Raw genomic sequence first — 14,878 nt, 5'->3', positions numbered from 1 at the left:
AAACCTAGCTGGCACTGAAGAAATGCTTGTGGAATGAATGAATTCTGCATGAAGGCCCTGCAGGCATTTCTCCTCTTTCTTCTCTGTGGTAAAATGTCTACCTAATAAAAAAGCCAAACAGCCTTCCCCCACAAAAAAAATACCCTCCATACCTACTCAGTTTCACAAAACATGCACACGTTCATACTGGAAACATCTGGAAAAATTGGCCAGAGTTCAGAAAGAGTTGGCTAAAACCAAGTACTTGCTCTTTTAATACTCCTTCTGACACGTGGAAGTTTGATTCAGAGGCTTTTGGAACCTCCTGCTAGAAATGAAATGCCCAGGAAAGCTATTCAAGGTCTAAGTTATAAAGCAAGGGGCCTTCCCTCGAGGAGCAAGCCATTCTAAGAGAAGCATCACTGCTGACTTGGGCTGAGAGCAAATACAAGGCCTCTAAACTATGCAGCACAGAGGTGAAGGTCAACAGCAGGGCCAGTCAGAAATAGCAGAGTCAAGGCCTTGCTGTGCCAAGTAAATAGGGAAGAGCAGTGCCTAATACAAAGAGTTCTCCCTTTCTGTAAGTAGACTATTCTGCAGACCTCCACACAAAGCGATTTATATGAAATGCAAATCTTCCCACGGATATGGGGACAGGAGGAAGGAAGGGGAAGGCCAACACACAGATCCAGGACATGTTGGGGCTGAGGACAGATAAATGAGATCAGGAGGAGGAACATGCAGGGGCTGGGGCAAGCTATGTGAGGGCCTGACCAGAACTGAGAGGAAGAACACACAGACCAGTGCTGACAGGCAGGGGTGGACACATGTGCGGGGAGAAGGGCTCCTCTCAGCTCTGGAGGTCTCCACAGCAGCAGTGGTGGTGGTAGTCTCACCACTAGCTCTTCTGCTTTCACTTCGAGGGTTTTTTTTTAAGAGGTTTTTTGACTAGCCACAGAGCACTAAGACGAGGGACAGGAGCAGAAAAAGTGAGCACAGTACAGTAAAGATCACATAGGTGTGCTGTTGGAATGTGGATTACTTTTAGAATTCTTTACATAAAGTCAGATTTATGTAACACAAATTTATATAAAGTAAGAATTGTCTGTACTCCTCTCTCTCCTCTGTCAGATGCAGGCACACTATCTGTTGTTTTTGCTTAACTGTGCTTATTTCTTACAAGGAAAGATTCAAGTCTTGCAGGCAGAGGGGGAATATACCAAGAAATGACTGTGATATAAAAACAAAAATATAAAACATTTTAAAAGAAGAAAAAAAAAAACCCCAACCCCACAAAATGCTTTGGCTTGACTGGCACTTCTGCTCACCTATCTGACCACATTTCCTGTCTCAATTTTCTTCCTCCACTCCCCAGGACCCAAATGATTCCTCCTCTTACCACACCAAGAGACAGAGCTCACTCACCTGGATCTCTCAGCTGAAATCAGAGTTTACTTTGGCCCTTTACCACAAATGCAGATCGTTTTATTTGGGCTCATTGTTTCACTTCAATTTCTTATTCCTCAGAGCAGCTGCTCAGCTAATATCAAAATGAAATTCTTACTTGAAAGCTGGGATGGTGAGGAAAATGACACTGTCCTCCCAAGACGCACAAGACATCCCCCACAGAGAGATGCTCAACAGGCCCTAAAATACGTAATCAAACCCTACCATCAAGTCCTTTAGCCAATTCCTGGACACCAGTCTAGCCCAGTCCTAGAGCTGGTATGGCTCTTTATCATTCACAGTTCAGAGTTAAAACAACCATAGTTATGAAGAAACAGCTCCCTGTAAAGAAGGTTGCCCTTAGTAGCAGCCCAATTCTGAATATGGTGGCATCAGATAAACTGCTCCATGAGGCTGCTTCTCAAACATGAAGAAAAAGACAGTAGAAAACAAATTTCAAAGGCTTAAGAGGTTCCATAATAAGGGTGGGGAACCTTCGGCCCTGAGGCCACATGTGGCCCTCTAGGTCTTCAAGTACAGCCCTTTGATTGAATCCAAACTTCACAAAACAAATCCCCTTAATAAAAGGATCTGTTCTGTAAAACTTGGACTCAAAGATTTATTCTGGGAAACTTGGACTCAGTCAAAGGGCAACACAAAGCCACAGGTTCCCCACCTGTTCTAAATCTTTAGTTCAATCCTTGCAGTTTCCAAGTCATTGCCTCATTTGTTTGCCTTACTCCTCCAGTCTCTTGAAGAAGATTATTTAAGCCAATTCAGTTCCTTAGCCACCAGCTATAGCGCTGATTGTTTGCCCACCCCAATCCACATGTTGCACCAGGGTTCATTTATCCATTACTCTGTTCCTTTCTTCCTTCTTCAGTTTTGAACAATAACTTTTCCTTATTTAGAGAAACAAAGTCCAAACTTATCAGAGAATTGGTGAATTGGCAGGGGTAATACACAATATGATCACCTGTATGTGATATGGTAGAGGGAATGCATCTTCACATACAGACTGGGCAAGATGGCCTCTCAGGTCCCCAACAGCTAGTAGCTGGGTCTTAAGCTCAAATAGAAGCTCGAATATTGGCTCAGGAGCAAAGAGTTATCCATCCTCCTTCCAGAACATCTGGATTTTTTGCTACTTGTCCTTAAGATACACTTTATTCCCCCACTCCCAAACACACACACTCCAATGCCCTCTCAAGGATTCTGTTGATGGGCTAGTGGATCAAGCTGGCAAAGCCTGGATCTGTTAGCTATCCAAGCAGTCTGGGCCACGTTACTTATAATGTCAGCAACCCAGTCCGGTTATGGTTGCAAATATCTATCTCTACAAAGACAGAGTCTGGATTTTGCCAAAGAACAGATCTTCCATTTAGAATGTTGCCGCTATGAAAACAACTGTCCTGACATGACGTTTTGCCTAAAGTTGTGTTTTCATAGAAATAAAGAATGATATTATGTCAGGAGTAGGTCTGTCCAGTTCAGTTGGAAGAGTCAAAATGCCTACCTTTGCCCTTATCGGGTTTGTAGCCATCATCTAGAATATCTTGTAGATCCTTATCCACTATTCCTGGGAAAGAGAAAAAGGACAGCAATTACTGAGAGCCAAATTTTCCTTATACTGCTGATAGTGAATGTCAAATTGCCCCAACCACCCAATAAAAATAACAAAAATACAAACTCAGGGGGAGCGGGGAAACAGTTTGAAAAGGTTCACTTTCTATCACTTCAAGGATAGAGGTAAAAAAATGTTTTAAACCACACGACTGGGCTTCTAGGGAGCAGTTTGTCTGGAACAGGATTCAAAGGCTTAAGGGGACTGTACTTGACACGGTGGGTAAAAAGCAACTAGAATTTTAGGCATTAAGAGAGGTACAGGGTACAGGACTACCGGTTGGTAACAGCCCTGCTGAACGACATATGCGCTGGAGTTAGAATACAACCGAAGTATCATATTTAGGTCTAGGTACCACAGTTCCAAAAGGTTACTGATGAGCTGGAGACCATCCTGAAGAAGAGAAACAGAATGATGGTAAAGGCTTCAAGTTCCTGTTGAATGAAGAGAGAATGAAAGAAATAGGTATGTTTAGGCTGGAGAAAAGGAGGATGAAGGTGGGAGATCAAAGTCTTCTTCAAGTACCTGAAAAAGGGAGAAGAAAGTTGTTCTGTTTGGGCCCAAGGGACATAACCAGGAGGACTGAGTGGAAGTTGCAAAAAGGCAGTTTGAGGCTTGATGTCAAGAAAGATTTTCTGCACTTCTAGCTGTCCAAAAGGAGAATGGGCGGCCTTGGAAGATGAAGTGTTGCCTTCTTAGTGAAAGTCCTCAATTGTGGAGGGATAACCATTTGTTATCCTTTTCAAATGTGCAACAGGCGAGAGGGCCACTGAAGTACCTTGCAACAATAGTGATTCTGAATATCCACAGAATGTACTACCACTTTTTTTCTTAATAGTATTTTATTTTTTCCAATTATATGTAAAGAGTTTTCAACATTCACGTTTATGACATTTTGAGTTCCAAATTTTCCCCCTCCCCAAGACGGCAAGCAATCTGATATAAGCTATACATGAACAATCATGTTAAACCTATTTCCACATTAGTCATGTTGTGAAACGAGAATCAGAACAAAAGAGAAAAACCACAAGAAAGGAAAAACAAAAAACAAAAGTGAAAACAGTCTGCTTTCATCTGCATTCAGACTCCATAGTTCTTTCTCTAGAAGTGGATAGCACATTCCATCTTGAATCTTTTGGAATTGTCTTGGACAATTGTATTGCTGAGAAGAGCTAAGTCCATCAGAGTTGGTCATCACACAATGTTGCTGTTACTGAGTACAATGTTCTCCTGGTTCTGCTCACTTCACTCAGCATCAGTTCATGTAAATCTTTCCAGGTTATTCTGAAATCTGCCTGTTCATCATTTCTTATAGCACAATAGTATTCCATTACATTCATATACAATTTATTCAGCCATTCCCCAACTGATGGGCATCCCCTCAATTTCCAATTCTTGGCCACCACAAAAAGAGCTGCTATAAATATTTTTGTTCATGTGGGTCCTTTTCCTTTATGTTCTCTCTGGAATACAGACCTAGTAGTGGTATTACTGGATCAAAGGGTATACACAGTTTTATAGCCCTTTGGGTACAGTTCCAAATTGATCTCCAGAATGGTTGGATCAGTTCATAACTCTACCAACAATACGTTAGTGTTCCAATTTTCCCACATCTTCTCCAACATTTATCATTTTCTTTTTTTGCCATATTAGCCAATCTGATAGGTGTGAGGTGGTACCTTGGTTGTTTTAATTTGCATTTCTCTAATCGGTAGTAATTTAGAGCACTTTTTCATATGACGATAGATAGCTTTAATCTCTTCATCTGAAAACTGCTCATATCTTGTGACCATTTATCAATTGAGAAGTGACTTGTATTCTTACAAATTTGACTAAGTTCTCTATATGTTTTAGAAATGAGGTCTTTATCAGAGACTCTGGCTGCGAAAATTGTTTCCCAGCTTTCTGCTTCCCTTCTAATCTTGGTTGCACTGTCTTTCTGCAAAACCTTTTAATTTAACGTAATCAAAATTATCCATATTGCATTTCATCATGTTCTCTATCCCATATGGTCATAAATTCTTCCCTTCTCCATAGATCTGACAGGTAAACTATTCCTTGCTCTCCTAATCTGCTTATGGTATCACCCTTTATATCTAAACCATGTACCCATTTTGACCATATCTTGGTATATGGTGTAAGATATTGGTCTATGCCTAGTTTCTGCCATACTATTTTCCAGTTTTCCCAGCAGTTTTTATCAAATAGTGAATTCTTATCCCAGAAGCTGGAGCCTTTGGGTTTATCAAACGGTAGATTACTATAGTCATTGACTACCTAACCTATTCCACAGATCCATCACTCTATTTTTTAGCCAGTATCAAACAGTTTTGATGATTGTGGCTTTATAATACAGTTTTAGATCTGATATGGCTAGACCACCTTCCCTTTTGTTTCTTTTCATTAATTCCTTTGATATTCTTGACCTTTTGATTCTTTTCATTAATTCCTTTGATATTCTTAACCTTTTGCTCTTCCAAATGAATTTTATTTTTTTTTCTAGCTCTATCAAATAATTTTTTGGTAGTTTGATTGGTATAGCACTGAATAAGTAAATTAGGTAGAATTGTCTTTTTTATTATATTAGCTCAGCCTACCCATGAGCAACTGATATTTTTCCAATTTTTTGACTTTATTTGTATGAAAAATGTTTTGTAACTGTGTTTATATAGTTCCTGGGGTTTGTCTTGGCAGGTAGAGTCCCAAACATTTTATACTGTCTACAGTTACTTTAAATGGAATTTTCCTATGTCTTGTTGCTGGGCTTTGTTAGTAATACATAGAAATGCCGGTGATTTATGTGGGTTTATTTTATATCCTGCAACTCTGCTAAAGTTGTTAATTATTTCAAGTAGTTTTTTAGTTGATTCTCTAAGTATACCACCGTATCATCTGCAAAGAGTAATAGTTTTGTTTCCTCATTGCCTATTCTAATTCCTTCAATTTCTTTTTCTTCTCTTATTGCTAAAGCTAACATTTCTAATACAATATTGAAAAACAGTGGTGATAATGGACATCCTTATTTCACCTCTGCTCTTACTGAGAAAGTTTCTAGCTTATCACCCTGTAATACCTCTTAATAACAACCTTCACCCCCCAAGAACCTGGCGAAAACCAAACTGTTGGTGAAAAATATCCCAACATCTGTTACAAACTCTAATGTTTGGGGTAAATTGAGAGTGTTAAAGGAACACGAAGATTAGTGGGAACAGGGCAACAGAACTGCCAAGATGACTATAGATGGAGGTAAAGTCCAGGGAAACAAATGAAACTGAAGGAACCAGTCTTGAAGAAAACCACGAGAGAAGGCCAAAGAAAGGGCTTGGGTGGCCTTCTCCACTTCAGGCCTCTACCCCAATCATATTCTCACAAACTGAAATAAAAAAAGCATTGTGACTCCTACAGAAAATCTTTCAGGCTTCTACACTGAACATGCATCACCACCTAGCACTGTGTGCCTTTTGTATATCAAGCACTTAATAAGAACAGGTTAAACTGAACTCTAGTCAAATCTCATTTCAGAACTCAAAATGATTTAAAACTGTCTAGAAAACAGTCTTTTAATTTTCTCAAAGGTTGCTAATGACAGAAATTATAAGGTTTCCATTTGGATTCCTCCTCTGAGACCTGCTAGCAGTGGTGATATTCAGCCATTTCCCACAGAATTTGTAGTGTCATTTGGTATTTATTTCTATTCATAGAAGTTTATTTTCTCATTAAACTGGTAATTATAAAAATATGATGATTCCCCCCCCCCCCCCCCCGTAACCAGAAGCTTCTGAGTACCTAAAGAGGGCGCTAATATCTTTTCCATTCAATCCCACTACTCTTTTCCACTCCATCCCACTACTCTGGCTTTAGAGAACATCGTATTGGCCCTTTCCCTTCCACTAGATGGCACCCAGGTGTAGAAGCATACAGACCCTTCATCTACAACATGTTTGTGTCTATCCTGGAGATCCCAGAAATGCTTGGCTTCACTCATTGTGAAGAGTCGTTCATACCAACTTCAAAGGAGGCTATTCTGTGTGAAAACTGGACCCTAAATCCTACTCAGAGAAATCTGAACTAGAGATTTAAAAATGAAAAGCAAATTACTTTGTCAACTCTGGTGGACCATCTATTAAGGAAAAATCTTGACTTCAGAAGATGAATTAGAAGCCTTCCTGAGTGAGCTAATGCATTCAACACATCACACAGGTGAACATGTAATTTCATTCATGAATTTTTTTGTAACACAGGTGTTATTGAAGAATTTTCTATAAACTGTATTTAAGAAAACAGAGTCCAAGAATTTTCCTGATTTCTTCTTCTAATTTGATAGTTACTGTATCGACAGTACTCCTGATGCTGTAAAATATGCTCCTAATGATAATCTGCTCATCCCTAATTTATCAGTTCAAAAGAATCATTCTTTTAAGGAAATCTTGCTGATTGTATTTTCATAACACTGCTCACATCAGACATATTTTTACAGAGCTACCGCCATAGTACAGGCACTCATCACCTCCTGGTTAGATTATTGCTACAGGACCCTAAAAAAGTCTCCTTTCCTCAAGTCTCTCCTGACTCTAGTCCTTCCTATATACTGTTGGGAAAGCAATTTGCTTAGGTACATATAATTTCCTCTAAGTGAAGTTCCGACCATATGACAACCCTGACTTAACCAATTCCTGTGGCACCCATTAGGCTCTAGAAAACTATATAAACTCCACCATTAGCATTATAAATCCCAAAATAACCTGGCCAAAATCTAACTTTCCAGGGTCACTGGATATTGCTTTCCTTCACAAGCTCAATGATACAGCCAAACAGACCCCTCCTGTTTTCACGCCTTCCCACTGGTCACCTAAAGTTCCTAGAACATGCTGTCTCCTTACTTCCACCTCCAAGATTCCCCCTCATCCTTGAAGATGAGAACTTAAGCACTATCTTCCGCATGGAGTCTTTCCTGATAGGCCCCAAATTGCTAGTGCCCTCCCTCTCCATCTACCTTGTACTTCACTACTTTGCAGAGATCTGTATTTATTCACTTCATATTTATGCTAAATATATTTATGTATATACCTGTTGTCTCCTGCATTAGAATATAAGCTCCCTGTGACCTCCTGGGACTTGGATCCCTAGCACCTAGCACAGCGCCCGTTGATTAAAATGAGAAAAAGAGCAAGAACACAAACAAGTCCTAAGTTTCCAACATAAGAAACATCTGCAGGGGCGGGGGGGGGGGGGGGAGTTTCAGAGATAAAGCATGATTCAGATGTGTAAGGAAGGTATCAAAAGACAGAATCCACATCAAAATTCTTGGTAATTCCACCAACTTCACTGAGCTATGAGCCATTTCCCTGGGCATACATAAGTGAACACGCACCCAAACTGGGGTAGAAAAAAGCCACAACAAGAGTCCTCCAGCAGCTGTTACAGAATGGATGCATGGCTGCTGGAGGATCAAGAGTGAAAAAGCAAACAGCTGACTATGACAAGCTAGCCATACAGGATGGCATTAAGACAAGTATACAGAGCATGCAATAAAGGACTTCATTTATCAAGACATCTCCTAGAGTTCTCTTCCTGTCAAAGCAGAAAGGCTTCATAATTTCTTGATCTGACTTGGTGATAGTTTTGTCATAGATAAAAGGTACATAAACCAACAAGAGAAGATTCATTATAGGTCTGATTCTCACCAAAAGGAAGGAACTGATTGCTGTGGGAGAAATACTGTGAGATTTGAACCAAAGTGACCTTTCAGAATTTGGTGTTTTTTTCTGGAAGGAGAAATGACCTTGGAAGTGGAAAAAGTCAAAGAGAATAAATACATACCTAGGGTAAGAAAGTGAAGACAAAGGAAGAGAGCACTCAGCTGACCTCATTTGTTCAAGTCACCCAGCCTAGATGAACTACATCTCTGGCTACTGAAACAACTGATGGATGTGACTGTTAAGCTATGGGCAAAAATATCTAAAATACTGTGGAGAACAGCAAAGGTATGCCAGCGCTGGAAAAGAAGGAATGTCCTGGGGGTTTTTTGTATTATTCTTAAGGACAAAGAAGGGAATGTATAAACAGTGATCATTACTTTGACACCTGGCAAAATTCTAGAAGCAAGTGCCAAAGGCATGGTCAATGAACACCTAGAAAAGGAAACGAAGGTCAAAAAGAGTAGCATGGTTTCATCAAGAAGTAATGCCATTCAACTTTATTTTCTTATTTGATAGTTATAAAACTTTTACATTAGGAGATCTAGAGATGAAGAGCATTCCTAGTTTACTGAGATGCTTGTAACTCCTAAACAACATTTTTGATTTTACATTCTGAGATGTTGTTGTTTTGTCCTTTGTTCTAGAAGAGGACCATAACACCAGGAAGATAAGGCCATGACTTGCAAGGGAATCGAATTTAAGTGAGGGAGGGCTGTGCAAAGTCAACAGCCTCACTTTCTCCTCCAGAGCCATCTGGTCCACATGAAAGACAGAGATCAGGATGACTGGAGATGGCCCTCTTTCTTAGATGCAGTTTACAAAGTTTTAAGTAAAGTCCTGGATAAAGTCTCTCAGGGCATGCTTACAGAAAACATGAATAGATGAATACAGAACTAGCTGAATGATGGAAAGAATATTTCTTAATGGTTCAATATTGATTAGGAGGAGGTCTCTGATGGAGTGAAACAGGGATTTATGCTTGGCCTGATGTCATTTAACATTATTATCATTGCTAAAGAAAGGCAAAGGTAGAGTGGATGTCAGGAAAAATCTTCTATCAGAGCTATACAAAATTGGAACATGCTGCTGCATGGTCGCCACTCTTTGGTGGTTTTTGAGTAAAGACCGGATCACGTGTAGCCAGATCTGCTGAAGAAGGGATAGAGGTATGGGTTAGACTATATGGCGACTGAGGTCCTTTGTGAATGTGAAATTCTTTGGATTCTGTGACTGAAATCATGCATTCTGGCAGGGATTCTGGAGTCCTTAGGTCTTGATCTCTGTTCCTCTTTCTTTTTCACAACTACAAGGCAAGCAATCACCGGCTGCTGCTGCTCTTACCTTTTCCTTTTATTCTAGTGGCTGAGGATAGCTCCAGATTCCTGCCTGCCATTGGGCCTCCATTCCCCCTGTGTACAGGGTATGGGCCCCAAGGACGAGAGGGTTGGCTTGGCAGCCTTTTTCCCACCTTCCCTTCACTACTAGGATGAGAAGTACATGTAATCTTACATACAGGAAGGCTCCACTGAGTTGAGGAGGGCTAACAATTGTAATCTTGCAGCAAGGTAGTACAGAGGATGGAGATTTGCACTTGGGAGTCAGAAAAACTTGACTAGAAATACAGTCTGAAAGCCATCCCAGCTGTATGACTTTGCCACTTACCTTCTTTGTGCCTTCAGCTTCCGCATGTATAAAATGAGGATGCTAATAGCATCTACCTCCCAGGGTCGTGGTGTGCATCAACTGACAATATATTTACAAAATGCTGCACAAACCTTAAAGAGCTAACATACTGTTAGCTATTCTTATGACATGATCCACTATTACTAAAAAAATTGTACAATATTTTAAAGCATATTTCAAAGTATTCTATCTTTAGTAATAATCATTCATTTTTGACAGATTAGCATGTTTGTTATGCAGCCAAGAATAACTCAGACTGTATCCGTTTACATGTGTTTAACATATATGTATATATTTATATGTGTGTACATGTATACATATATGAATATATATCTATATACAAGGTTTCCCAAAAACCTTAAGATTTATTTGGCTTTCAAAACCATAATCCACAGAAACTGCTCTCTCCCAAGTTCCCAATGATCACCTAACTGGCAAATCCAATGGCCTTTTCTCAATCCTCATTCTCCTTGGCCTCTCTGCAGCTTTCACACTACTGATTGCCCTCTTTTCCTTGAAACACTTTCCTCTGTAGGCTTTTGGGATACCAGTCTCTCCTGGTTCTCTTCCGACCCGTCTCATTCTCACTACCACCATGTCACCTCCCCTACTCAATAAATTCCAATGGCTTCTAATCACCTCCAGTATTTCAAATACAAAATCCTGTTAGGCATTCAAACCCCTTCATGACCTAGCCACCTCTCCACCACCACCACCACCACTACACACATAGGTCCAGTCTTCTTACACTTCATACCTCTCCACACATGGTCTTCAATCCAGTGACATCAACATCCTTGGTGCTGCATTTCCCTATGTCAGGCATTTTCTATGGTTGTCCAACATGGCTGGAATGGTCTCCCTGCTCGTTCTGCCTCTTGGCTACCCTGGCTTCCTGCAAGGCCAAACTAACATACCACTTTCTACGAGGAGCCTTTCCTAATCCCTCTTAATTCTGATGTCTTCCCTCTGATAATTACTTCCTAATTATCCTGTATATAGCTTGTTTATACGTATCTGTTTGCCTGTTGTCTCATCCATTAGACTGTTTAGCCTCTTTGTGTACCCCCAGTGTATCCGCCATTAAACACAAATGCTTAACAACAAGTTGACAAATTGACTATTTGTGAGGGTGCTTAACAACCCTTTAATTAAATGTCACGATTATCCCATCTTCACTCCCCAATCTGACATATTATGTAAATATGAAATGTTTCCTACATATTATATTAGATCAGCTTTTAATGATACATTCAGATACAGAAGAATGTGGGTCACAAAAAGACTATAAAAGTCTCTTAACCTTGCGGATAATGACAGAGAATATTTTCAAGGAAAGAAAGGTTTGAAGCATTCTCATTCTTCAACATCCATGTAAAATCATTGAAAATCCCACTTACCTTTCACTGCCAGGGCACCCCACTTGCCCCTGGCCAAAATCAGATTTTAAGGTCATTGGATTTACCAAAAAAGAAGTAAATGTGGAAGTTGCTGGCTTGGCCACTGGCTTCAAACAGAAATAAACCTACAGAAGAAAATGAACCCACTTACTTTCACCAGGTTTTAGATTGGGCCTGCCTCCACCACCATTGGATCCATCATTTTTATCATCCAAGGCATCACTCAAGTCAAAACCAAGAGCTTCAGAATCTCCAAGGAAGAGAAAGGAAAAGACAAACTGATTAATACAGTGAACGAGAACCTGAAAACACAAATAAAACCAAATAGCGTACACTAAAGCTAGTGGGGTGTGCTGGGTGTTCAGGGAGGACTAGCACGCACCTCTGGTGTGAGAGCTTGCCAAGCCCTTTTCAGGGATGCTCATCTACCTCCACCCAACTCTCACCTGTGGCTCCAAGAAGCTGGAGCATGTGCAGAGGCCAAACCCTGGCAAACCATGTCAGCAGACGGGCTAGACTAGGTTGAAGATAACCAACAGGCCTCAAACCCATAGGTTAGTTAAGGGGATATCTACCCCAAGCATGTGAAGACTTCCCCCTGCAGAATAAGCGATGAGAACAATTTGATCCAATAGCCACAAAGGAAGCTGGAGCAGGCCTTGGGGAGTGCTTAGAGCTTGGTCACACATCAAAGATGCCAAGGTCACCCACTACATCCCAGGCCATCAACAGTCGTTCTTGACTTTTGTCCTGCCACTGGACTTCGATGAGTTTTCAAAATAGCAAGAGGTGATTTAGAACTGAATGGCTGATGGCAGACTGCATCTCAAGTCAACTTCTTCCTAGCTACTCCTTTGGAAGTTAGTTTCCTAAGATATTCCTTTGTTGTAAACAGGTTCATCTGTTCAGCCTAGTTCATCTGTGCAATGTACAAGAACTGCTCTTACACACTTCTGCAACTGGACTTCTGAAAAACCCAGCAGTTACCTGAACTCTTGGGTGATGTCTTTATGGCTGGGCATGTTTAGCATTGTTCCTGCGAAAACTAGGCCTCAGGGAGTTTGAAAACACAAAACCAAACAGGAAGCTTGGTGGAGCAGAAAATTCAGCTAACTGAGTGGACCGACTTAAACAGCAAATCTTGGTGACTCCAATTCAACATTTATGAAGCACCCGATAGAGGCAAGGTACTGGGTTAGGTGCTACTGCTGGGTTATTTCCTAAAACTGCAGAACATTCTCTGAGTCTCAGAATCATCCTTCCATCAATTTGATTCCTAATCATCTGCCTCCTCCTAGAGCAGAAAAAATTCCAGTTAACTAAGGGCTCCGGTTCATCAGGTCCTAACGAGTGGTGTTTTGCCAGATCCAGAAAGCATTTTGTGAACTAACAGTCAATGCAGCCAGAGGTTCTGATTTGAAAGGAGTCAGGAAAACAGTGTAGTGAAAAGAAGTGAACAGACTGTGACTGCATCTCTCAAACAGAGGAGAGAATGTGGGAAAGACAAGGAAGTAGGAGTCAGAGACAAGGGTGGGAGAATGTTCACAATACACGTACAAGAAGTTCTGGTTGTCCGCTCATTAACTAAACAGGAACGTTAGATGAATGTTGAGTCTTACTAAGGCACCGAAAGGAAGAGGAGGCAGAAATGCCCATGGAGATGTTGAATTACCTGTTTTCTTTAGAGGACGTTTAGTGGTTGTCTGATGATCTAAGGCATCACTCAAGTCAAAACCAAGACCTCCAGAATCTCCAAGGAAGAGAAAGGAAAAGACAAACTGATTAATACGGTGAACGAGAACCTGAAAACACAAATAAAACCAAACAGCGTACACTAAAGCTAGTGGGGTGTGTTGGGTGTTCAGGGAGGACTAGCACGCACCTCTGGTGTGAGAGCTTGCCAAGCCCTTTTCAGGGATACTCATCTACCTCCACCCAACTCTCACCTGTGGCTCCAAGAAGCTGGAGCATGTGCAGAGGCCAAACCCTGGCAAACCATGTCAGCAGATGGGCTAGACTAGGTTGAAGATAACCAACAGGCCTCAAACCCATAGGTTAGTTAAGGGGATATCTACCCCAAGCATGTGAAGACTTCCCCCTGCAGAATAAGCGATGAGAACAATTTGATCCAATAGCCACAAAGGAAGCTGGAGCAGGCCTTGGGGAGTGCTTAGAGCTTGGTCACACATCAAAGATGCCAAGGTCACCCACTACATCCCAGGCCATCAACAGTCGTTCTTGACTTTTGTCCTGCCACTGGACTTCGATGAGTTTTCAAAATAGCAAGAGGTGATTTAGAACTGAATGGCTGATGGCAGACTGCATCTCAAGTCAACTTCTTCCTAGCTACTCCTTTGGAAGTTAGTTTCCTAAGATATTCCTTTGTTGTAAACAGGTTCATCTGTTCAGCCTAGTTCATCTGTGCAATGTACAAGAACTGCTCTTACACACTTCTGCAACTGGACTTCTGAAAAACCCAGCAGTTACCTGAACTCTTGGGTGATGTCTTTATGGCTGGGCATGTTTAGCATTGTTCCTGCGAAAACTAGGCCTCAGGGAGTTTGAAAACACAAAACCAAACAGGAAGCTTGGTGGAGCAGAAAATTCAGCTAACTGAGTGGACCGACTTAAACAGCAAATCTTGGTGACTCCAATTCAACATTTATGAAGCACCCGATAGAGGCAAGGTACTGGGTTAGGTGCTACTGCTGGGTTATTTCCTAAAACTGCAGAACATTCTCTGAGTCTCAGAATCATCCTTCCATCAATTTGATTCCTAATCATCTGCCTCCTCCTAGAGCAGAAAAAATTCCAGTTAACTAAGGGCTCCAGTTCATCAGGTCCTAACGAGTGGTGTTTTGCCAGATCCAGAAAGCACTTTGTGAACTAACAGTCAATGCAGCCAGAGGTTCTGATTTGAAAGGAGTCAGGAAAACAGTGTAGTGAAAAGAAGTGAACAGACTGTGACTGCATCTCTCAAACAGAGGAGAGAATGTGGGAAAGACAAGGAAGTAGGAGTCAGAGACAAGGGTGGGAGAATGTTCACA

The 14,878-nt window shown here is 41.1% G+C and overlaps 1 protein-coding gene across 4 annotated transcripts in view; it reads right to left on the bottom strand.

Moving 5' to 3' along the window:
• The window catches only part of CD99L2 (CD99 molecule like 2), a 120,426-nt gene that overhangs the window by 28,469 nt on the left and 77,079 nt on the right, over positions 1–14,878 (bottom strand). For 3 of the 4 annotated variants that reach the window (XM_036739994.1, XM_036739993.1, XM_036739992.1), the window contains exons 5-7: positions 13,504–13,581; positions 11,983–12,081; positions 2,942–3,004 (exon numbers count right to left, since the gene is read on the bottom strand). In XM_036739994.1, coding sequence (XP_036595889.1) covers positions 2,942–3,004; positions 11,983–12,081; positions 13,504–13,581 — 240 coding nt within the window. The remainder of the gene's footprint in view (positions 1–2,941; positions 3,005–11,982; positions 12,082–13,503; positions 13,582–14,878) is intronic. The other variant, XM_036739995.1, reaches the window with a different exon arrangement.

Source organism: Trichosurus vulpecula, chromosome X (genome assembly GCF_011100635.1).
Source record: "Trichosurus vulpecula isolate mTriVul1 chromosome X, mTriVul1.pri, whole genome shotgun sequence".
Classification (NCBI taxonomy): domain Eukaryota; kingdom Metazoa; phylum Chordata; class Mammalia; order Diprotodontia; family Phalangeridae; genus Trichosurus; species Trichosurus vulpecula.
This window is presented reverse-complemented; position numbering and strand designations above follow the sequence as displayed.